The sequence below is a fragment of the Callithrix jacchus genome, chromosome 3 (genome assembly GCF_049354715.1).
Source record: "Callithrix jacchus isolate 240 chromosome 3, calJac240_pri, whole genome shotgun sequence".
Lineage (NCBI taxonomy): Eukaryota > Metazoa > Chordata > Mammalia > Primates > Cebidae > Callithrix > Callithrix jacchus.
The window spans coordinates 102,391,797-102,417,900 of record NC_133504.1 but is presented as its reverse complement, the minus strand read 5'-3'; the positions used below and the strand labels follow the sequence as shown (position 1 = coordinate 102,417,900).

The window sequence follows — 26,104 nt, the reverse complement described above, 5'->3', positions numbered from 1 at the left end:
TAAAAGTGCAAAGGCCAATTATTTTCTTTCAGAAGACCTGGTCCCTACAACTAGTTAAACATTAGCTGTCAGATATGTGTGATTTTGTTTGATGCTGATGTTGTTGGTATTTTGGAAAGAAAACTTAAGCTGCTGGGAATGTTCATCAACTGACTCTGGGAGAGAGTACAGTGGTAGAGCTTATGTCATTCCCCCAGTTGCTAAGAAAGACATTGTCTAAATACTAGAAAATTAACTCTTTAATAGGTAAACATGTTTTTATAGATACTTTATAACATTTGAAACTGGTCTATTTTTCCTTTTTCTTCCTTACATGTCAGTATGCAGCTCTATCCATTCCGCTGATCACGATAGCTGCATTTACTCCTTATGGTAAGGACCACAGCAGATAAAGAGCTATAGCTTAATGAGACTAGTGTGTGCCCAGAGAGAGAAGCAGGTCAGTTAACCGGATGAATGTAGCCCTCAAGAGTTAAAATGTCAGAGAAGCAGAGTGTACCTCAAGAAAGGGCATGGACTGAAATAGAAAGGTGGACTGCTAGGTTTAGAGTCCAGGTAGAGTCCAGATGAAAAGAGCCAAGTTCCAATCTGGACATGATACATTTGAAGGTTCTGATGTGTCTGAGTGGAGGGATCAGTATGCAGTTGGATATGGATCTGGGGTTCAGAGAAAAGGTTGCAGAGAAAGGTCAAAGTATGCAGAGCATTAGTCACTGGGAAACCATTTGGGGCTTCATTGGTACACAAAGCTGAGTTGAATGCTTTTTTTTTCTTTCTGAGAGCCTTTATAAAAAAGTTTTTATGTTTTCATGAAGCAAAATCCTAATATAAGCTTAACACAGTATCCCAAGAACCTAGTATAGCACAAGAAACATATATTGACTGAATAACACAGGGAGGAAACCTGGTTGTTATCATAAATATGTATCATTTAATCAGCAAAACAACTTATTCTCAGCTTTAGAGATATGAAATTTGGGATCCAGAGAGGTCTAATAATTTGACTCTTGTACTACAAAGTTGTGGCCACTGATTTTTGTGCCAAGGTTTTGATTCCAAAGCCCAGTTCTTCCAGGGAAACACTGGCTCTTTATAGTAAATAGAAAAAGCATCAGGAAAGTTAAAAAATGTTTGAAAGAAAGGAAAATTAGCAGGAAGAAACAAAGTTGTGGGATATTTTACTGTTGTGTCTAAGTCTGTGGTATTCAGAACACATCTGTGTGTGTCATTTGAGCTATTGTCCTGGTGATCAGGATTTTCCAAAACTATCCTGGTTTCAAATATTTTTTCCTATTTTCCTGACAAGCCATTTGGATATCTTAAGTTGGTTTAGTACAAAGTGTTCAGTCAGGGGTATCTGCAGTGGAAATTCTGTTGGGGGAAGAAGCTTGGCATGTTCAAAAGAAACTGGTTTTTCTAGAGTGCAGGGATAGGAACACTAGAGTACAGTGGTAGGAGCTGAGCCTGGAGACAGCAGGTCTAGTGACTATGGTGGGCTGTATTAAGAATGTGATCTTATTCCTAAGTGTTGGGGAGTGAAGGGAGTTTTGCAGCAGGAGTGGCAGTGGGGTTGACACGATCTGATTTATTTCTTTGCTGCAGAATATTGGATGTTTTAGAAAGAGGCAGAAGTGAATTCAAGAATAGTTAGGTCAGAGAAATTGAACAGTGAATTCAGTAAAGTCAGTTCATGTGCAAGAAAATGATCTTGAACTAGGGTGGTGCTGGTATAGGAGCGAATGGGAGCTATTTGAAAAAGATTTAGAAGGTAGAGTTGTGTGATGATGGATTAGAGTATCATCTAGGAGGACAACCAGGGAGGCTTGACAGATTTCTGGATGTAGACTTAAATGCATAGGGTAGACTTTTAATGAAAGAGGACAGATGAAAAGAACCAAGTTCCAGTCTGGACATGACATGTGAGGGTTTGATATGGCTGAGTGGCGGTTTCAGTATGCAGTTGGATATGGATCTGAGGCTCAAAGAAGAGGTCAAGGAGAGAAGTCAAAGTGCAGAACATTAGTCACTGTTTGCTGTGAAGCAGACAACCTCAAAACCGCAGTGGCTTATAATTAAAGATATTTATTTTTCATTGAGGGGTTTATAAGGAGGCTGTATCTGTGCTGCACTCTCCCGGGACTGGGTGGGCTTCACTTCTTTTTTTTTTCTTTTTTTATTGGGGTACATGTGCAGATCTTGCAGGATTGTTGTATGGGTACACACATGCCATGGTGGTTTGCTGCCTCCATTCCCCCCATCACCTACATCAGGCATTTCTCCCAATGTTATCCCTTCCCAACCTCCCCAACCCCCACTGTCCCTCCCCTAACCCCCAACCCTGAACAGACCCAAGTGTCTGATATTCCCCTCCCTGTGCCCATGTGTTCTCATTGTTCAACATCTGCCTATGAGTGATAACATGCGGTGTTTGATTTTCTGTTCTTGTGTCAGTTTGCTGAGAATTATGGTTTCCAGATTCATCCATATCCCTACAAAAGACATGAACTCATGTTTTTTATGGCTGCATAGTATTCCATGGTGTATGTGTGCCACATTTTCTTTATCCAGTCTATCACGGACATTTAGGTTGGTTTCAGGTCTTTGCTATTGTAAAGAGTGCCACAATGAACATACGTGTGCATGTGTCTATAGAACAATTTATAATCCTTTGGGTATATACCCAGTAATGGGATTGCTGGGTCAAATGGAATTTCTATTTCTAGATCCTTGAGGAATCGCCACACTGTCTTCCACAATGGTTGGATTAATTTACACTCCCACTAACAGTGTAAAAGTGTTCCTATCTCTCCACATCCTCTCCAGCATCTGTTGACTACAGATATTTTAATGATCGCCATTCTAACTGGCATGAAATGGTATCTCACTGTGGTTTTGATTTGCATTTGTCTAATGACCAGTGAGCATTTTTACATATGTTTATTGGCCTCATAAAGGTCTTATTTTGAAAAGCTTCACTTCTTGCTGCTGTTTGAGTTTAGGCCTGCTGCACATTTCTTCACTTTTTTTTTATTTTGGATCAGCAGCTACCCAAGGCATATTCCTTCTCAGAGGAGTGTGAAGGAGCAATTTTTTACAGCTTCTGCTTGTGTCATGTTCTCTGACATTGTATTTTCCAAACAAAATCAAGGTCACAGTCAAGTGGAAGCAATGTCCATGGTAAAGTATGAAGAACTGGGATTAATAATAGAACAATCTACCAGAGTACGACTTGGATGTGAGACATTATTTAATGCTTAGGTAAAGGGGATGTTTGCAAGATAATAAAGAATTCACAATAAAACAGTGAGTATGGTGTCACTGAAGCCAGGTTTACTTAGAGAGGTAGTAAGGTCAGCTGTGTTGGATCTTCCAGAGAGTAGGATAAGAACTGAAACTTGGCAATCAGATTTATTAGACACTGATAACTGCAGTTTAGAGATACTTGATGTAGAGATAGAAGTCAGATTAAAATGGGTTATATATTAGGTGGTTGTGAACCTTTGATTTATGGTAGCAAAGGAAAAGTGAACAAAAAATAACAAAGAAAAACAGCCACAGAAAAATGGAACCCCTCAAAAGAACATAGATACACCATTGCAGTCGTCATAAATGGGTTAGCTCATAGAAGTCAACAGAAAACCAATATTTATTGAATTTTAAAATAAATATTAGCATGTTATTTTTACCTTTCTTTGTTCATTCCTATAAATAGAATGTAGCACTATCGGTGTTTGCTAGGTGAGGATTCTGAGGGTCTAAACAGTTAAGTAATTTTTTATAGTTATGATTATACAATAGAAAAATTGTGCCCAGGACTCCAGAGTGCTGAATTCTTGGCCAGCAGACAGTCCTGACCTTGGTTCTAAAAGGAACAAATAATCACTCTTGAGTAGAGTAAAATGCACATGTATTTTCCTGATGAAATATTGATTCTAGTTGAATCTTCCTGTGAGCTGAGATCAGTTGTGTATGAATCACAGGGGCTACATTTGTTTCTTTGTCCTAAGACCTGTATAAATCCATGACTTTCTACTTCCATTCCTGTAAGCACACTTTGCTCTCTACCCTCCAAATCACTACTTCTCAAGCTGATGCTAGCGAAAGATAATTTTCCCTCCACACTAAATTGTATACTGATACATTTCTAAAAGATAACAAAAAACAAATTCTTAGACATTAGTTTTAAAAATACTTGCAAAACTCCATTTTTATTGGCTATTATTTACCTTCAACAGACATAAATTTGTTCCTTTAAATTGCTATAAAAGTTTTCATTTTCTTTTTTTTTTTTTTGCCAATCAGTTTGAGCTTATGAGGTTGCTCGGGTTAGCCTTGAACTCATGACCTCACCTTCGCAAGCGCCACGACCTCCGGCGGGAGCCACTTTGGACCCCACAAGTTTTCATTTTCAAATTCCTCCTTTCACAGATGAGTAGCAAGCAGTTTGCTGACCTGCAGGCGAACACACCTTGAGTAATACTGCACTAAGTGTTACCCTTCTAGGTAAAACCGTTTAAAGGATAGGGTTGTGTTTTCTAATGTGTATCTTAGGAAAAGGCTGGTCTAAATTGTCTGGCCTGAGGCCTTGTACCACCCAGATCTTAGCCAAACTGAATGTTTTGGTAGGTTTCATGTTTGTTATCACTTTCACCTTCCTGAAGAGAACAATCCAAAAGGAGGCAAGAGTGAATCCTACTTAAAAGAGAACCTGAAATCCCACATTCTAATTTAGCGGACATATGCAAGGTTTTAGAGGCTTGTAAACTCTTTTTCAGTACCATCAGTTATGCCACCAGCTTTCTCCAAGGCCAGAGTCATTCTTGGCTTGATCTCTGTCAGGTTCAGATATGGCTGCTTCCAAAATCCATGCCATTTCCATTGCTCATGACATTCACATTAGAAGATGCAGTACAAACAAATAAGAGCCTTTTTTAATATCTATATTTCAAAGTAGGGGGTAAAGCCATTGTCCTGTCTCTCTTGAGATAGCGTCTGTTTTCTAAATATCTTTCCATGTGTCACTTTGCGTTGTACTCCATCCAGTTTCATTTCCAGATTCTACTCTTAGGACCACAGACCATCCTTGCATGCCTTCAGTGCTACAGTCTCCTTGAGTAACTCTTCTTACATAGCTTTTAGCATGCCATTGTTCTGTTTTTCCTCTCCTAGCAAGTGTTATCTGGGCCTGGTTTATATATTTTTTTCTCCACATAATCAAATCTGGCTTTACATATCATTCCTTGTTTTACTTGATGTGGTCTGTAATCATCATTTTGTCTTGCTCTCACCACCTGTCTCAAGTTCCTCCTCCTCCTCCTCCTCACACATGTTATGCTTTTTAAAAACTTATTTTTGACTCTTTTCTTCAAAGACAATCTTTAGTACTTCTTTACTTATCTTACTGGTTTCTTACCAAGAATTCTCCTGCCTGGGAAGTTTTCAGGGTTGACAGATGTAATAAATCAAATTACATGTTAGCACAAAGGATATGCAGATGACACCAGGCTGCTTAAGTGAGGAATTAGGTAAGTCTTCAACTATATATCCTGAACAGTCACAGCAGGGAGAAAGGAAAGCTTAGGGACTGTGAGCCTTTTTACAAAGTTTGTGTTAATGCAGGCTTCTTAAACCTCTTGCTGAGTGTGGTGGTGTGTTTTCAAACAGGTGCTCCTGACCTAAGGTCTCAGAGGATTTAAGAGTGCATTGTTCTAGTTTGTTCGCACATTTTATCTTCCATACCTAATGTCATCATAAACTATCCAGGGTTTCCCCCCCCACTGGTGCTCAGACTATTTAAACATTGATCTATACAATTATTTTTTTTCCAGTAGAAGATGTTGATTTCAAACCATTGCACCTAAGAGAATGGTGGGTTCTTCATTAGAACTTCTCATTCAGTTGTAAAAGGCTGTGATTTTAAATTCACATATGGAGGCTCTTATAAGGAATAACTCACCTTTTGTGCCTCTCATTAATCATCAGTGAGAATATTAGATGGCCCGTTTGTTGTTGGAGTTAATAGAAGGTGATAGTGCAGAGCACTTTAAAATTATTCCGAGAGAACCACTAGACAAAAAAAATGTAAGGTTTCTCAGGCCGTGCTGTATGGAACGGGTTGGAGTCCGGAGAGGAGACGGGAAGTCCTGCTGGAAGGCTCTCAGAGCCATCAAGGTGAGATATGGTGAGGGTTTGCCTTGGGTGATTTATATTAGTGCTGGTTGAATATAATAACTGAGACAATTTCAAAAAATCTTGTACCGCATAGAAAAAATAAACACAACTAAATCATTTGATAAGGGTGCCAGAGAAGGATGTCTGATTGTTACATGATCTTGAGGATAAAATAAAAAGGGCATTTCTCACATTGGTACTTTGTCATTAATGTTGGAACTTCACCTTCTCCGAATATGTGCCCCTCAGAAGGAAAGCCAAGGAAGGGGAAAGTAGACCCATATATATTTCACACCGTATTCTCTCCACTGCTATGGGAATCCATCCATCCAAGATGATAGAGGGAAAAAAGATAGGATTCCATTACTTTGGTAATTACTGCTACTTAGCATTCTTCTTTGCTTACTTCACAACTTAGTAGAAAACACTTACGTAGCTTACAATGTCTGTCCCTGCTCCTGGAAGTTGAATGACTTTTCTCTTTTCCAGGATTTGTGGCCTTTGTAGACTAAGAGTTCCTCAAAATGTACCCTTGTATACTCAGCACCCAACTCTGCTTGGGTCATAGTATGCTTGACAAGTGTAAAACGTACCACTGTTAACAGAGCTATGAGCAGCTTTCAGCTCTTTTAGTTAATAGACTAAAAATCTGCACCATTTAAATGATAATTCTAAAAGTTATGTGTATCTTTGCATTTACCTTGTGACAAAAACGGAAAACTGACTCTATTCCCTTGAGTGAGAGAAGATATTTTAGAAGACAAGATCTTCTCAAGAACGTGTTTACAGGTGACTTAAAATTAGTTAACTTTTAAAAATCAATTCTGACTGAAATGTGAAAGAAATTAAAAATAAATTTAAGAGTTGTTTTAGGGAAACTGTTAATCTTTCCAGCCAGATGTACCCATCATATAAATATAATGCTTTCAAATTTCCTATCACTTGATTGAACCGAGCAGATAAACTATTTTTAACTAATATTTTAAAACATTGTTTTACAGTTAAATGAGTCTTTATAAAGATCTAAACTGTTAGAGGAAAAGTTCTGCAGTATTCTCTCCTCCACGGTGGTGGCGATATGAACAACCCTGGGGTTTGCAGTGGAAAAACATAAGATCTTAGTGGAAGAACAGAATTAAAGGGACCAAAGTTTGGGTAAACCTTGTAAACACTATACTCATGTTAAGTAAAGATGCTATCAATTCAGTTTTAGATACCTTATAAAATTGACTTCTAACCATTCTATGACAACTAATGAATGAATTGGGTTCCAGAAGGCTATATTATAAATCTATTTTGACTGTAATAAGAGAAATAAATTTTTGACCATAATAAATGCACCCACTTTCTGAATACCTATCTACCTAGAAAGACTCCCACTTGGTCCCTTGAAGCTTTAAAACAGGTAGACACCTTTCTTACAAGTGTATGTTCACCTGGGCACACTGAAAATCTATTGAAGTAGTTAAACGGCTGAAGATTTTTCTAGATGTTCCCTCCACAGAGTCCTTTTCTTTTGGAGTATTTGGAAAACTTAAAGAACCTGGAACCTGTATAATCATCCAAGAATTGTAACAAAGTTGTTTCTGTTTTGTTTTACTTTTTTTTTTCATATTCTTTTTCTTCCTCCCTGAATCCTCTTCAAGAAAAACAAGACTTGTATTATCACTGCTTTGACTTCACGCAGTCTTTAAATTCTCAAGTGCTTTGCTTTTTCGTGAATTAACGTTTTGTCAAGAGGCATTTAGCCCTGATGACTGAGTACCTTGTATACTCAACTACTGTTTTATTTTGCTATCACTTTTCTTTGTCTATAACACAGGGACAGCATTTTTGAAATGTTACATCAACCATCTTTTATTTCATTCATAATCATTACTATAGTTCCGTGATTCATCCTATGTTCATGTTTATATCTCACTATTTTCAATTTTGTTTAAAATTATTTCTACTTTTATTTCCTTCTTGATTCTTCATCTCATCTTTTTATCACTTCCAACACTCTGGTAAAAAGGGTAACAATCTGTATATAAAACTAAGCTTAAACATGGCAACCAGGCAGCAGAATGTTCACACAGGCCAATAGTAAGAGTTAATTGTGACAGCTTGTAGCCATTTCTTAGAGATGGGCAAAAATGATTAGCTTTGACTCCGGAACATAGCTTTGTTTCCGTGTGTGCTTGCTTGAAGGTTGAAAGTTTCAAGTAATTCTTGAACTTCTGTAATTGTACTGCTGGTTTCCAGTTGAAGTTCCTGGCTAGTGAGCAATGTCAGTGAGAAGAGTATAAATTCATTTGCATTGTGGCAGCTGATAGGCCATTGATATGGGTATCAAACCTCCTTTTTTATCTTTCAACTAAATATTTGATTCCTTTCTGAATTTATGACTTATGGGGCATGGACTATTTTCTCAGGGTTCCCTTCCCTCTTCCCTCTTTATGTTTTTAGCTCCTCTCTCTTTGCAGACACAGGAGTGTGTATTTTTATAGCTTTAATTTACTCTCTCTGATGTTTCTTTGTTTTCCTAGGACATTGTAGCAGTGACTTGACAGTAGCTTTACCAGCTTTTTCTATGCCTTTTTTTTAATTCTTAAAAGTTGCCTAGAAGTACATTTCTATTTACTCATATTTTGAGTAAGAAGAACCCATGATAAGGAGAAATTACTCTTTAGATTTAATTTAGGGTATTGACTTTTCTAGCCCCTATGCCTTCCTGATATCATAAAATTAGGATGACTATAATTTCTGACAATTTTTGAATTTTGATTTTGATGAGAAATGTAAGTTACATGTAGTCTAAATGTGAAGGAAAAGAATAAAAATGTCACAGGTATTACTTGTATATATTGTTTAAAGTAAATTTCTAAGGAACAGATATTTTAATTATTCCCTTCAGTGTTCACATGTTTTACATTTTTATAGAAGTTTCAATAAATTGGTAAAAAAGGCTCGAAGAGTTCAAGGCATGGGCTGTTTAGAGACAGTCTTTCTTCCACAACAATATTCAGGCTTTTTGACCTTGGTCTAAGAGAGAGATTTATCATTGGCCCTTTTAGCCATTCATTAGTATGTTTGAATTTTGTTGTGCTGGCTCTTATAAAGTGAAGTATTTTGTATCACTTGAGGCTTATAAGACAAGTAAACAATTCTGAGGGTGTTGATAATAACTGAAGAGCCCACATATAGCAGAATGCTGCTACCACTAAGACAGAATAGATAAACCCACAAATCATGGCTAGTGCCATTCTCAGAGTTTTCTTCCCATGACCTCTTAGGATTACATTGCCATATCTGTCAGATGCTGAACATGCATATGTATGAGGAAAGGATGGACATATAGTTTAGTACTTTATTTCTAAAGGCATTCAGTGCTGGTTTATGACTTATATTGGGAGTCTGCTGGCATTCATCACCCAAACTTTTGAAGATATTATGTCTGTTTACAAATAGTTCTATGTATAACAGATTTGTTTTTTATTTTAGTCCTAAAGGGCATAGTGGAAAGCACGTGGTGAAGTGAGAGGCCCTTGATTCAAGGCCCAATTCTGTAACTGTTTGTCTTTTGACCTTGTATTAGTTTACCACCCTTTTATAACTTTGATTTCCTCATCTGTAAAATAGGAATAATAATACTTTCTTCTTCTTCTTTTTGTTGAGAGAATTAAATGACACAGAACAAGTGAAAGTTATTTTTAATCTAGAAAACATTACAGAATTTAAAATTTTCCTTCCTCTCCACTGTCTTATCAAGAACCCTTCTTTCTGTGGCTTATCTTTACCCCACCTCCAAACGAAGCCCATACTTCTTACAACAAAACTTAATTTCTTCATATGACAGGACATCCCAGAAGCAGAGGTTCTAAATGACAGAATCTCAGTTATGCTATGCTTGTTCCCAACTCCTACCTGTCTTTAGTTTTTGTGCTTTGATAAGAAATAAATGTACTTCACTATCTCAGAACAAGTAGAACAGGATAACCAGTCACCTGCCTGGATTCCAGCTGTTGCACTCCTCACTAATTGTAAGACCTTTGGAAGTTACTCAAGCCCTCTGAGCCTCAGTTTCCTCATATAAAAAGCAACAGTAGTGCTACCTTCCTCACAGAGTTTGTCTGGAAAAGTATTATCTGTGAAGGGCCAAAATAAGTGTTGAGTAATTTACATCTATGTGGTTCATGGTAATTAATGTTATATGTTATATGGGAATGTTGGCTCCTTTCTCACAAGTTTCTGGACAAAAGAGATATTACAAAATGTTTTTATGATTATCAAATCCACTTTTATAAAATGAAGTTTTTGGATTCTCTTAACAGATTATTGACATTCTACTTGTTACGATAAAATAAATGACACACATCTAGTCACATACATACACACATACACACCGACTCACACACACGCCGTTTCTCACTTTGCCTGTTTGGTCTTCAGCACAGACGGATATTGTTTCACGATGATAGAAGAGGATGACTCTGGGATGCCTGTGGTCACTTCTGGATGCCTAGGACTAGAAGGCTCCGATTTTCAGTGTCGGGTAAGAAAGAAAACTTGATTCTGTAACCTTTCATCAGCTAGACTTCCAACCACTTTCAAGCAAGACAAAACCATTCTTTTTCTTGGCCAGCCCATTTTTAGTATAGTCATGTGCTGCACAAAAACAATTAAGTCAGCAATAGAGGCAGGTATGATGACAGTGAATGGTAGTCTTATAATATAGCACCATATTTTGACTATACCATTTTTATATTTAGATACACAAATGGTTACTATTGTGCCTTACCTGCCTGTAGTATTAAGTTCAGTGACATGCTGTACAGATTTTTACCCTAGGAGTAACAGCCTTTATCTTAGAGCATAGGTATGTAGTAGGCTGTACCATTAGGGTTTATGCATGTGCACTCTATGATGATCTCACAATGACAAAATCACCCCATAACAGGTTTCCTACAACATATCCCTGTCTTTAAGTGACACGTGATTGTAATTTAGAAAACTGAAATCTTCCATTGGACAATTCTTCCTTCATTTTGAAGTCAAATATTATTTTTATTTTTGCTGTTAACTTCTTGCTTAGTGTCCCTTTAGAGGATCTTCATCAAAATCCAATTTAGCTTGTTGCATGAATCCAAGCTGCCTTCCTCAGTTTATCCAGTTTTATTAGAAATATAGTAGTAATTTTGTTGAAATGCAAAAGTTGCGATAAGATAATACATGGTAACTTGAAATAAATTACCTTATAGAAGAGAACATATTTAAGGTATTTGGGTAAAATTATTAGAATTTTAAATTACTTTTCTAAATAGTTTTAGATGATGTAACTTTAAAATTTAGAAAAAACTCACTAATAGCTGTTTGGGTTCAATTATAGGACACTCCCATTCCTCATCAAAGAAGATCAATTGAATGTTGCACAGAAAGGAATGAATGTAATAAAGACCTGCACCCTACACTGCCTCCATTGAAAAACAGAGGTAAGGGAGGAAGGCTTCCAGGCTGGAAAGTCATTCACTATAATGAAAATAAAAGCTGAAAACTAGAATCATTCTCTCTCAATCTACCTATACCATCTTCTACTGTTGGAGCAGAGCGCTGAAGCCAGATGACAGAGAACCATCATTCAAAGACATGTGCAAGTAGTTTGTGGGAAAACAGTCATATGTGATTTCACTTTTATGATTTTTTCCCACTTCTGTTCAGAAAATTGCTATTCCTAGAGGAGGTAGGCAATAGCACACTATGCTTCTCCCTGAAAGTTATTCAGAAGTTGCAGTTCACCTCAAAACTACCATTAGGGTACATTTATTTTAAAAGTAAAGAACATATAAAGGACGAAATTAAACATTATTTGCTGTATGGCATTTCCTTTTGTTTATGCTAGAGTAACAGTTTTTAGTCAAAGCATATCAACATACTGATAAAATGGGGAAGATGCCTAAAAGTTTAGTTTCAAAACTTATCCATTTAAGTGCTGCTCCTTTAAAATGACAAACATTGCGTCCCAAGAGACCTTTCGTTTGCAATAGCTCTTATATTCCCTTTCTCCTCTGTGCTGTTAACACACACACACACACACACACACACACACACACACACACACACACACACTTTTTTTGTGTGGTTGTTACAGAGTTTTAAGTCCTGAATCTTATCTAAGTTATTTCAAGTGATTTTTCATGATTGATTTTATTTCTTGAGAAAAACTTTTCAACAAAATATAATGGAATTTCATGACTTTGTCTTCTCTCTCTCCGTCTCTATCTCTCTTCTCTCATGACAGAACAAGACCCTGTCTCCAAAAATGTATATAATATATATATGTAAAAAATATATATATATAATTTTATATATTTTTTTGGAGACAGGTTCTTGCTCTGTCACCCAGGCTGGAGTGCAGTGGTGTGATCATAGTTCATTGCAACCTCTACCTCCTGGGCTCAGGCAGTCCTCCCACCTCAGCCTCCCCAGTAACTGGGAAAACAGGTGCGCACCACCACACCCAACTAGAATTTTGTGACTTTGATAACATTTTATAAGATTTGTTCCTGCTCTAGCCTGGAAAGCTATACGAGATTGGTTAATAATAATTCACATCAAAGTTTCACAGGCAATTTTTTTTAAATTTTGGCAGGCAACATGCTAGGTGTTAGGAATACAGAAATGAATGAAGAAAATTATTCCTCTGCAGAAGTTTACATTAGAATGTAAGAGAGAATCATATCAATAACTATATTTGTTCGGGAATATCTCAGTAGTAGAGCTAGATTATAAAGTGTATTAAGGACATAATAGAGTGAGTGCTGGCTCTGCCTGGGGGAGGAGGTTGTCAGACAGCTTCCTAGAAGTGATACCTGAACAAGACTTTAAGGATGAACAACAGTGTGCTAAGTGGATAAGACAGGATAGGCTAAGTATAAAAATTTTAAAATTTAAATGGCTAACATTAGCCAAACATTCTGCCAAGGATTACATTAGTTAATCCATTTTAGCCTCATAGCAGCCCTGCGAGGTACATAGAATTGTTCTTCCCGCTTCAAAGATAAGGAAAACACAGCATGGGAGAGGTTTATTAACTTTGAGTTTGCATAACCTATAAGTAGCAGTGATACTAAACAGATGGAGTAGTAAGTGCAGAGGTTTGGTTTGAAATATTTGAGAAGCATTTGCAAAATACAGGAGTATGAAACAGCATGGCTGGTTAGAGAAAATCTCATAATTAAGAGAGATGGGAGCTGAGCACAGTGGTTCACACTTGTAATCTCAGCACTTTGGAAGTCTGAGGTGGGAGGACCACCCTGGGCAACATAGCAAGACTCCATCTCTACCAAAAAAAATTGTTTTAATGATCTAGGTGTGGTGATATACATTTGTAGCAGTAGCTACTAGGGAGGCTAAGGTGGGAGGATCACTTGAGCCTAGAACTTTGAGGTTACATTGAGCTACAGTCATGCCACTGCAGTTCAACCTGGACGACATAATTGGGCACTCTCTAAAAAAATATTTTAAATAAATAAGAAAAGAGAGATGGGGTCAGATTCCAGTTGGGAGTCTGAAGGTGAGAGAGCATTATCTGAGGAGGATGTGGGGATTTAGAAAGACAAAACTTCAAAGGGCAGAGTGAAAAGGCTTAGAAAAGGAGGGTAGGAACTATGAGAGACAAGTTCTTGGTCTAGGGCAGTGTGGACGTGGGGATGCAGGAGTGGCTGGTGGACTCTGTTGAGCATTGTGTAAAGTGGCTGGCTTTGGAGGAGTTTAGTAGCATTAGAATGCATTGCTTTGAGCCCTGAGGATCTCAGGTGGATACCTCAGGAATCTTTCCAGATTCCACTGCTTTGCCAGTGCCTCGGCAAGGTCTCTGCAGACTCTACTCAGGCAGTTCTTAGTTGCAAAGTCTCTGCAGATTCTTACCTTTTTGGCCCAGTTGTTTAGGGGTCAAGTAAATGTCGCTGCAGATTATAGACCAAGAGCACAGATGTTTTTACATAGCCGTATGCTGCTTTTTTTTTTTTTTTGCCTCCACCATATACACATGCACAGTTTGATTGAAATTGTACTAGATATTTTGCTTTCTAGCTATATGATGTTTTTCTTCTATTTCTTGCTGCATTTGTGAACCATCTTCTAGTCTCATAAAAACAGTCCTGGCATTTTAGGCAGTTATGAAACTAGTTATCAGAGAGGAGACAGTCGTGACATGATGCAATTTTGGTATGAAACCACTGGTGATTCTGAACTTGACTCTCAGAGTGAACAAGACTTCCCCTGAGAGTTCTCAGTTCTACTTCCCAGAGCAGTGGGAGTGACAGCATAGGTAGAAATCTGCTGTCCTGGAGAGAGCTGACAGATGTGGTCTCTGCTCTTTTCCTGCTCTTATCTGGAGCTGTTCACTTTCTGAGACTCTAGCTGTGGCTTGAATGTTTACATTGTTAGTGCTCTGAGCACAGGTAATGGCAGATTAAAACGACCAGTGTGACCAGCAGAAACAAAAGGTTTATTGATAGGGATCACCTATTCATGTGAGAAGACAAGGAGGCTGCTGCGGATAGGGTTATGGGGTAAATAAAAGGGAAATGGGAAGGTAATGCTAACCTTAAATAAAGTGCTTGATAGTAAGGAAAGAATCCTTGATCCTTCTGGTCTCATTGTTCTCATAAATCAGAAATATAGTAAGATAAGTAATAAACAGTGTTCTAGCAGCTCAGGGTGTATCCTGTATCTTGCATTTACATGGAAAATAAAAGGCAGTGAAGCTTGGAGTTTTAGTAAAATTGTATCATGGGAATGGAAAAGTGTTCTGTGTTCATATGCTGATAATACATTGTGATTATGTGGATAGTTCTAGTTTTGGTTGAGTATCTAGCATTCTCCTAAAATCTAAAATTTTGGCAAAATCAGGCTTTTGTTATCTTTAAATTGGAAATGCATGTAAGCTAAGTTTCCAGTGGCAGTCTTAACATAATTGTGTGCTACAGTGTTTGGATGCCTCTATCTGTATAAAAATATTGTGAGTTGTGCTTTCACTGGCTGAGGTATTGTGACATCTTGGATTTATTTTTAACTCTTTATATAACCTAAGAGAGAGGGGAATGGAGGAAGACATTTATTAAGGCAATTTATTGCATTAAATTTTAGCCTGCATAACATTAAGAGCTTACAGATTATTTTCAAGATTTACTAAGCAGCATGTTTTAGACAATGAATGCTCAAATTATATGTAATTCCTGTTTGTTCTGAGGCCTGAATGGCTTTTTACACATGTGCTGTAATATGTCAAGTTCCTGAACTCCTTTTTCCTAGATTATTGGGAACATTTCTTAATTGATTAATATGAAAACTGCTGGTTTTAGTGGCCTCCCATTTAGAGTTTTCAGATGCAGTCTACTTAATAATATTTGCAACTATTATAAATCATAAATAGGTGTTAAACATATATATATTTTAGACTGATGAGTAAATCAACATTGATCATGAGGTTTGGTCAAGAAATTTGTAGTGGATTTTAGATTTTAATAGATAATCCCAAGTTTTTCTAAAATATTTAAAAGATTTCTTTTTTCTTTTGAAATTTCAGCTTTTATTTTTAGATACATGGGGTACAGGTGAAGACTGTTACATGGGTATACTGGACCCAGGTAGTGAGTATAGTACCCAATAGGTAGTTTTTCAACCCATGTCTCCCCACCCCCATTAGTCCACAGTGTCTGTTATTTCCATGTTTACGTCCATGTGTACTCAGTGTTTAGCTCCCACCTATAAGTGAGAACATGCAGCATTTAGTTTTCTGTTCCTGCATTAATTTACTTAGGACTGTGGCCTCCAGCTCCATCCATGTTGCTGCAAAGGATGTCATTTTATTCTTTTTTATGGTGCATAGTATTTCATGATGTATATGTACCACATTTTCTTTATCCTGTACACCATTGATGAGCAGCTAGGTTGATTCTATGTCTTTGTTATTGTGAATAGTGTAGCAGTGAACATACAGATGCACGTCTCTTTTGGCATAATGATCTATATTCCTTTGGATATATACACAGCAACACTCCTATTCCACATAGCACTGGAAGTCCTAGTCAGAACAATGAGACCAAAGAAAGAAAGAGAAGGCATCCTTAGGAAAAGAAGTTAAACTATTTTCCCTCGTGATATGATTCTATACTTAGAAAAACCTAAAGACTCCACCAAAAGGCTACTAGAACTGATAAACAAGTTCAGCAAGGTTTAAGGATATAAAATGAATATGCAAAAATTAGTCAGTAACTTTTTTTTTTTTTTTGAGATGGAATCTCGCTGAATCGCCCAGGCTGGAGTGCAGAGGTGTGATTTCGGCTTACTGTAACCTCCACCTCCTGCATTGAAGCGATTCTCCTGCCTCAGCCTCCTGAGTAGCTGGGATAACAGGCATGTACCATCATACTCAGCTAATTTTTGTATTTTTGTAGAGATGGGATTTTGCCACATTGGCCAGGCTGGTCTCAAACTCCTGACCTCAAGTGATTCGCACCTTGGCCTCTCAAAGAGGCCTGCTGGGATTATAGGTGTGAGCCACCGTGCCTGGCTAGTCAGTAACATTTCTATACACCAATAATGTCCAGGCTGACAGTCACATCAAGAACACACTCCAATTTACAGTAGTCACAAAGAAAATGAAATACATAGGAATACAGCTAATCAAGAAGGTGAAAGATCTCTACAAGGAGAACTATAAAACACTGTTGAAAGAAATCAGAGACAACCCAAATGGAAAAACATCCTCATGGATTGGAAGATTTATTTTCAGTATGTGTTTATGCTAATCTCCTGGATATTTTGATCCAGGCATGCAATGTGAAATAAGCATATCATGGGGAATAGAGTATCCATCTTCTCAAGCATTAATCCTTTGAGTACATTACTGTTCAGTAAGATAGTGTCCTTGTTCTTAGAAAGTACACTCTGAAGTATTTATAAGTGGATAGTGGCATTATGTCTATAACTTTAAATGATTCAGAAATAATATAGACATACAAATAAGTAAACAAATAAAAATTTGAATTCAAATGTATATATGCATATTATATATAAATATTGAGAGAAAGAGAGGCACTGAGAAAGCAAGAGAATTATTTAAACAATGGTAAAATGTTAACAATGAGAAATCTAGGTGAAGGGCACATTGGAATTCTTTTATCTTAGAATGGTTTTTCTGTAAGGCTGAAATTATTTCAAAATTAAAATTTATGTTCAACTTGATGGTAAAATAGAAATTAATGTAACCTTCTAAAAAGAATACTTGACAATATGTATGAAAAGACTTAAAATATATGTCCTTTAAACTAATAGATCTACTTCTGGGAATCTTATTTAGGAAATAATCATTGGCATGTGCAAAGATGCATGTGTAAGAGTGTTTATTACAGAAATTTATATATTATAACAAAAAGCCTTATGGCAAAATCTTTAGAATCTCCTAAATGTAGGACAGTAGGAGATTCACTTTCTAATTAGGATGATTGCATGTATAATACAATTTTAAAAGTCATGTTGTAGCAGGGCACAGTGGCTTACAACTGTAATCCCAGCACTTTGGGAGGCTGAGGGTCACTTGAGGCCAGAAGTTCAAGACTAGCCTGGACAACATGGCAAAACCCTGTCTCTACTAATGATACAAAAATAAGTGGAGTATGGTTGCTCACACCTGTAGTCTCAGCTACTCGGGAGGCTGAGGCACAGAATCACTTGAACCCAGAAGGTGGAGGTTGCAATGAGCTAAGATTGTGCCACTGCATTCCAGCCTGGTGCAGTGGCACTCCAATTGCACTGCAACTCCTGCTTTATATTTATTTATTTAATTTTGCTCTCCATTTGGTTGGTAAATCTTTCTCCATCCCTTTCTTTTGAGTCTTTGTGTATCCTTGCATATGAAATGGGTCTGGATCTAGCATACCGTTTTGCTGTATCTTTTGATTGGGGTTTTGGCTGTATCTTTTGATTGGGGGATTTAGTCGATTTAAATTTAGGAGTACTGACATTTGATGTTAATTGGCTGTTTTGTCCATTCGTTGATGTAAATTCTTCATTATGTTGATGCTCTTTACTTTTTGGTATCTTTTTAGAAAGGCTAATACTGGTTGTTCCTTTTATATATGTATATATATAAAAGTGTTGTTGCAATAATAATTTCAAAATAGCTAGGAGGACATTAAATGTTCCTAACACAAAGAAATAGTGTTTGAGATAATAAATATGCCATCTGATCACTATTTATTATATATGTATTAAAATACTTTATGTGTCAATAGAAAAATATAAAAATCATGTTGCAGAAAAAAATGTTTTTCTGGAAAATGTTCATAGTATTATAAATGAAAATCTAGTTATAAATTAGTATGTATTATATTTTGCTCATGAACATTTTCATTGAAATGATACCGTTAGCAGTAATTTTTTTCTGAGCAGTGAGAAGTAGTGATTTTGTTTATTTTATTTTGGTTGGTTGATCTTTTTCAGTTTTTCTTCATGGAATATGCAGTAATTTTGAATAAAACAAAGTTTCATTGGGTGGAATAATGTTCCCAGCCAAAATATTTAGGTGTCCATATAGTTAAAGGTATATAGTACAGTTGGAAAACCTCTTGTCCATAGCATCTGAAGCCATAAATTACAATACTACCTCTTAAAATTAAACAACAGTCATCATCACTCTCTCAAAGGTATATGGTGCCCTTAATAAGAATGATGCTAATTCTATTACTATATAGGTACACCTGGTTTTAAGTCAGTTTTCTGAAAATATGTCCCAGAGATCACCTGTCTAAAATTTACCTGGGATGATTATTAAAAACAAAGTATTTTGAATGAAAATCTTCGGGGTTAAAGTCAGTAAATATGCATTGTATAAAGCTAAGTCATTCTTATTTTTATAAACTTTGAGGAATCTTATTTGTCAAGAACTAGAGTCAAAACAAAATGATTAGTGTTTAATAATTTGTTGTATAAAAGTATCATACATTCTTTGGATGGAACATATTATTTTCTTTTAAAATATTCAATTTAAGGAAAAATATAGATTTTGAAGGACATCTTTGTTTAAAACAATGCACAGCTATATATTCTCTATTTAGAAATGTTTGAGGGGTCCACTTCTTTTTGTCCATTATAACATGACATTTTTTAATTTTTTTTTTAAATAAAGGAGAGAAGGAAAGAGAAAAAGGAGTGAAGGAGAGTAAGAAAGGAAGAAAAAGGGAGAGAGAATGGGAATGTTGCTTTATACTAAAAAGGGGTATTGAAAATCTCTTTTATGCCAATAATTGTGCTTAATAATGGCCGATCAATATTTCATTTAAACCTATGAGTAGGTGTGATGTGGTACTGACAAGAATGTATATTTTATGTGTATAAAGTGGAGAGCTCTATAAATGTTTATTAAGTTTACTTGTTCTGATCTGAATTCAAGTCCTGGATATCCTTATTAGTTTTCTGTCTCATTGATCTATCTAATATTGATGTTGAAGTCTCCCACTATTATTGTGTGGGAGGCTAAGTCTCTTTATAGATCTTTTGTATCTGGGTGTTAGGATCGTTAGCTCTTGTTGCATTGATCCTTTTACCATTATATATTTGTTGCTTTAAAATCTGTTTTATCAGAGGCGAGAATTGCAACTCCTGCTCTTTATTTATTTATTTATTTATTTAATTTTGCTCTCCATTTGGTTGGTAAATTTTTCTCCATCCCTTTGTTTTGAGTCTTTGTGTATCCTTGCATGTGAAATGGGTCTGGATCTAGCATACTGTTGGGATTTGGCTGTATCTTTTGATTGGGGGATTTAGTCAATTTAAATTTAGGATTACTGCCATTTGATGTTAACTGGCTGTTTTGTCCATCTGTTGATGTAAATTCTTCATTATGTTGATGCTCTTTACTTTTTGGCATATTTTTAGAAAGGCTAATACTGGTTGTTCCTTTCTATGTGTAATGCTTCTTTTAGAGGCTCCTGTAAAGCAGGCCTGGTGGTAGTCAAATCTCTGAGTACTTGCTTGTTAATAAAAGATTTTATTTTTCCTTCAGTTGTGAAGCTTAGTTTGGCCAGATATGAAATTCTGGGCTGAAAGTTCTTTTCTTTAAGGATGTTGAATATTGGCCCCCACTCTCTTCTGGCCTGTAGGGTTTCTGCTGAGAGATCTGCTGTAAGTCTGATAGGCTTCCCTTTGTGGGTAACCCGACCTTTCTTTCTGGCTGCCCTTAGTATTTTCTCTTTCATTTCAACCCTGGTGAATCTAACGATTATGTGCCTTGGGGTTGCTCTTCCTGAGGAATATCTTTGTGGTGTTCTCTGTATTACCTGGATTTGAATGTTGTCCTGCTTTGCTAGGTTGGGAAAGTTTTCCTGAATAATATCCTGAAGAGTATTTTCCAGCTTGGATTCATTCTCTTCGTCATATTCAGGTACACTTATCAAATGTAAATTAGGTCTTTTCACATAGTCCCATATTTCTTGGAGACTTTGCTCATTCCTTTTTATCCTTTTTTCTCTATCTTGTCTTCTCATTTTATTTTATTAAGTTGGTCTTCAACCTCTGATATCCTTTTTTCTGCTTGATCAATTTGACTATTAAAACTTGTGCATCTTTTGCAAAGTTCTCGTGTTGTGTTTTTCAACTTCGTTAATTCATTTATGTTTCTCTCTATATTGTCTATTCTTGTTAGCATTTCATCAAACCTTTTTTCAAAGTTCTTAGTTTCTTTACATTGGGTTAGAACAAGTTCTTTTAACTCCCAGAAGTTTCTTATCATCCACTTTCTGAAGCCTAATTGTGTTAATGGAACACAGTCCTTCTCCATCAGGCCTTGTTCCGTTACTGATGAGGAACTGTAATCCCCTGTAGAGGGTGAGGCATTCTGATTTTGGGTATTCTCAGCCTTTTTAGGCTGGTTTCTTCCCTTCATTATACATTTATCCATCTGTCGTCTTTACAATTACTGCCTTTTTAATTAGGTTTCTGAGTGGACATCCAATTTATTGATTCCCAGTGCCAGAATCTGAGCAACCCACTGTGCTGGCCAAAACAGCGTTGTTAAGACTGATGGTGCTCTTCTGCCTGGGAATCTCTGGTCTGGCTTCTTTCTTGAGTCCGTAAGAGGCGACTTTGCCTTCCCGGAGCTCCAAACATTGGTCAGAAGGTGAACCAGTCCCGTTTACTCTGCACCAAGAGCCGCCACACCGAGACACCGGTAAAACTGCCTCGCCAGCCAGAAGAGTCATGCTGGCGACACGTGGGGCTCCTCTGCTGGGAATCTTCTGGTCTGTGAGCAACAAAAATTTGTCTGAAAGTGTGGCGTCCTCTTGTAATCTGAGGTTTCAGTGGGAGCTACAATCCCGAGCTGTTAGTGATCAGCCATCTTGGATCTCTCTCCCATGCCTGTAATTCTTACTACTCATAAGATGACTTTTATGTACAATGTTATGAGTTATGTTTTATGTCCCATGAATTACAGATACTTTTTAATTCAAATTCATGGTGTCAAGTACTTCAGAAACCACATGAGAAGAGCCTGTGAACTCATGAGCTGGGTCTGTAATAAAGATGAGCTACCTGTTTATATTGTGGGTGCATAGATCCACTTATTTGTTCATGTTCTTTCTGCAGTTTTATCCTGTGTTGAGCCTGTTTCTTCCAAAATGAAGAAATGTGTGCTATTGATTAAGTGCCTGGAGGAAGAATGATTCACACTAGTCAAACTTATTTAATTTTTAGTATATATGGGTTTTTTTTTTTGATTAATGGGTGTATGAAAAGGATCTTTCACATCTTGTGTGAGATACTTAGTAAGTGCCTTTAGGCAGGAATCACTTTCTTATTTTCAGGTAAAAAATTCTCTAGATTATGGTTCTTTTTCTTTTTAATTTCAGATTTTGTTGATGGACCTATACACCACAAGGCTTTACTTATATCTGTGACTGTCTGTAGTTTGCTCTTGGTCCTTATCATTTTATTCTGTTACTTCCGGTAAGTTTCTAACATGTAGATGCGAAATTTTTAATTTGTATTATCTTCCTTATAACCCTGCTGCTTTTGCCTGTTAGTGTTTGTCACCACAGCTTTTTAAAAATCCTAATTAGATCTTATATTTAACTGGAAATATCTGTTATTGTTGATAAATGTTTGTCCAAATGAAGTTACAAATAGATACCTATCTCATTTCTGCTTCAGACTTAAAAACTACCTAGGTAAGTATTTTGTCCCTAGGGAAACTAAGGTAGTTAGAGAATTCAGAGACTGGTTATTATTTAGGTTTGATTCTAAGGAGAGAAATAGCCATGTTGAATTTAAGAGTTGCTTAAATTCCTTATTTTCTGAGCTATAAAATTTTCTTAGTATTAAAAGATTTTAAACATCATTTCTAGATTAATCATTAAAATGAGTTCATTTGTTAAAGTTGAATTTGATAATTCTGAATTACTTTTAATGATGGCCTATAAACTTATTTTCTAGATTGTGAAATACTAAAGATCTTTATATTTATGTAATTTGCCTTTTTATTAATTTATTACTCATTTGAGATCCTCTGCAAATGGTCAGATTGATTCAAATAAATTCATTTCTAATTGAAAACTTAATTATTGACAAAGATTTTAAAGATTAAATTTATTTCTATTATTTCTTCATGCGTGAACGTATATGAGAGAGTTAGCTATAATGTTTTTTGTAAACCAAAAATTTACATCTTTAATTAATTAGGGACCTTAGAAAAGATCTTAAGAAGTGATAGTGAAGCTATTTAGAAACACTAATAAAATGTAGTATGCTTGGATCTATGAAATTTGAAATAAATGAAAGAAGAAAAGTTGTAGATGGTTGAGACTGAGTAAAAACACATAGTTTATTTAACTTATTTTTAAAAATAGGTTAGCAAAACAATAATGAGTGTTACCTGGGAAACTATAAGAGTATAAAATAATTTAATGTATTACGTTTAGGTGCTAAAATAAAACTGCTGTGATTACTGTTTTAGTTGTAATATTTTACTCCATCATTGCATTTCATTATCTAAAATTATCTTCATCTATCCATCTTTAGGTATAAAAGACAAGAAACCAGACCTCGGTACAGCATTGGTTTAGAACAGGATGAAACTTACATTCCTCCTGGAGAATCCCTGAGAGACTTAATTGAGCAGTCTCAAAGCTCAGGAAGTGGATCAGGCCTCCCTCTGCTGGTATGAGAAGAACATATCTTGAATTTAAAGGAAATGTTTCTGAAAGAACTGTCAGTAAATACGGGGTTTCACTTACTGAAATAGATACGGCCCTGGACAAGGAGAAAGCTCTATGCAGTCTGTTGGACATCAGATCTCAGCTGCAGGGCTTCCTGATAACATTTTGACATATTGAGAGTAAGGTGATTGTTTTTTAATGTAGGTGTATGGTTACAATCCAGACCCTCTGACATTCTGATAAAGAGCAGATTAGAAAACATTAAACATGGGACCATCTTCCCTCTGTTTTCCACAAGGGTAGCATTACTGCACTTTGGCCTGGCTTTTGAAGGCTAAAATATTACAACCAACTAGGGTTCTCAGTATTTCTACAAAGGAAGAAGGCTGCTTTTCAGCTGTGAGGTTTATGTTTCAGGGTAAAGTCCTGGCTTTTCCATTCAGGACAAGTTTCATTTTCTGATGGTCAGCTCTGCCAGTGTTGAAGAGAATATATGAGCAAATACAATTTGAAAATCAATAGTATTACACTTATTTTTTTTTCTAAAAGAGAAGTACAAATACTAAAATCCCTTTTGGTATTAATGAATTAGATGCTCTTAGAATTGAAACTGAGTTCTTACACTGTTTCTTGCCTTCAAACTTATCTTTCCCATTACTGTGTAATGGTTTTGGAGAGAGAACTTGCAATGTTACTTGCTGGGTAAAATATCCTAATACCCACTACTACTTGCAGGTCTTTCTCAGCTTGGTATGCATGGCACATTAAACTCAACCTGCCTTCCTAATGCCTCCTCCCACCTCTCTCCAGTGTGCTGCCTGGGCTTTAGCATCACCTTTGAGTAAATCTTTCTCAAATACAACGTATATCCATGTCTTTGTAAATGTAATAGCTTTACTGGACAGCCCTGCAACTTATGGCGCAAGACCTACCTCATGTTTTACCTCTGTGACAGCTTCTCCGTTACCCCAGACTAAACCAGTCTGTTTATTTTTTGTTATAACATTTTCTTTTTCTTACTGATAATGGCCATTTAAAATAATGTTACAATATATAATAATATAATATTGGGGGTAATGTTTCTGTGTCTGTCGGTGGAGTCTGTCCTCTTTGGGGGTAGAGGTTACATTTTGTTTACTTTCTATCCCCAGTAGAATGGCTGATTCATTAAAGGGGCTGTTCAGTAATTTGTTTTAAAAAAGCTTTCAGCTCCTACTTTTAATAGCTATAAAAATACTAGTTTCTATAATCTAGATACCAAAAAGTAGTATTTGGCTCACATCATGTAATGGTTAAGAGCATACATTCTCAAATTGTCTGGTTTCCAATCCTGGCCAGACATTGGCCTTTAAAACTAAATCAAATTCTCATTTCATTCTCATAGCAACCCTACAAGCCATATATTTGTGTGTAAAGGGGCATGCATGTGTGCCTATGGCTAATTCAAGGCCACAGAGAGTATACAACATTATTTATATCTGTATGTTTTCTAATGTTGTCTATATATTGGCTTAAACATTAGAGACTACTAAACATCTAATCACTAGGTAAGACGACAGTCCTGGAATAGTGATGATTCTTTGTAACTCCTTCTACATTCAGTTGTTCTCAGTGTACATGAAATAGTGATCTTTTTTGAAATTACAGTTTTCGTTATTGTATCTTACAGGCATTTTATTTTTACTGTCAAACTAAAAAGTTGGTATCTAAGAATGTAATATAGAATTAAAGTTTAGGTCTCGGAGGATCAGAAACATTTGTTGAATCAAATAAAAACTAAAATTAGTTAAATTTTTTTGAAGTGATATTTTTAGGCCCTTGCATGTTTTAATAACTTACTTTCTATCTTTGAAATAAGGTGTTTCTATTATATCAAGTATTGCCAATTTTGTCAGTACTTTAATTAAATTATAAAATGTATTACTAGAAAAAAAGAGCAGATGCAAAACTGCTTATGTTAGGAAATGCTCCACAGACTTACATGAGCAATGCTTTCTAAGATCTATAAATTAAATATTTTTCTTTAATAAATGTGGGAAGTTTCCTCTAAATCGAGTAATTTCCCTGTGTATGAATTTGGTTCCCAACTGCTTGGTGCCTTTGTTGCTCCTGTTTCCTTGTTTGGGAATGAAATATAGTGGACTAAACATGATGTCTCATGGTGCACTGGGCTCCTAAAAGGGGGACAGCTGGACTACACATAAACTTGCTTGCTAATTTCCATCAAGCTTCAATGGCTTCATGGTACATCAGCAGTTCTTTTTCATAAACTATGAAATTTATAATGTTCATTATAACTAGTATGTCCCCCTAAAATGTTCACCCCCTAATCCCAGGATTTTTTTTTTTTTTTTAGACAAGGTCTCACTCTGTCACTCAGGCTGGAGTGTCATGGGGCGATCTTGGCTCACTGTAGCCTTGACCTCCCAGGTTCAAGCAATCCTCCTACCTCAGCCTCCCAAGTAGGTTGTCACTACAGGTGTGTGCTATCACACCTGGCTAATTTTCGTATTATTTGTAGAGATACTTTTTTGCTGTGTTGCCCAGGCTGGTCTTCAACCTCCTGGATTCAAGGGATCCTCCTTCCACAACTCCCCAAAGTGCTGGGATTACAGGCATGAGCCACTGAGCTGGGCCCTAATATCTAGAATTTTACATTCTATGACAAGAGTGAACAAAGGTTGCTGACCCTGATATGAGTTCGTTCTGATTATCTGGGGTGGCCCAGTGTAATTGCA

General features: G+C 36.4%; 1 protein-coding gene across 19 annotated transcripts in view; it reads left to right on the top strand.

Annotated features, from left to right (window-relative positions):
* The window catches only part of BMPR1B (bone morphogenetic protein receptor type 1B), a 413,639-nt gene that overhangs the window by 362,311 nt on the left and 25,224 nt on the right, over positions 1 to 26,104 (top strand). For all 19 annotated transcript variants that reach the window (XM_035293292.3, XM_078366787.1, XM_054253133.2 and 16 more), the window contains 4 exons: positions 10,603 to 10,705; positions 11,540 to 11,642; positions 22,062 to 22,158; positions 23,230 to 23,368. In XM_035293292.3, the coding sequence (XP_035149183.1) occupies positions 10,603 to 10,705; positions 11,540 to 11,642; positions 22,062 to 22,158; positions 23,230 to 23,368 (442 nt within the window). The remainder of the gene's footprint in view (positions 1 to 10,602; positions 10,706 to 11,539; positions 11,643 to 22,061; positions 22,159 to 23,229; positions 23,369 to 26,104) is intronic.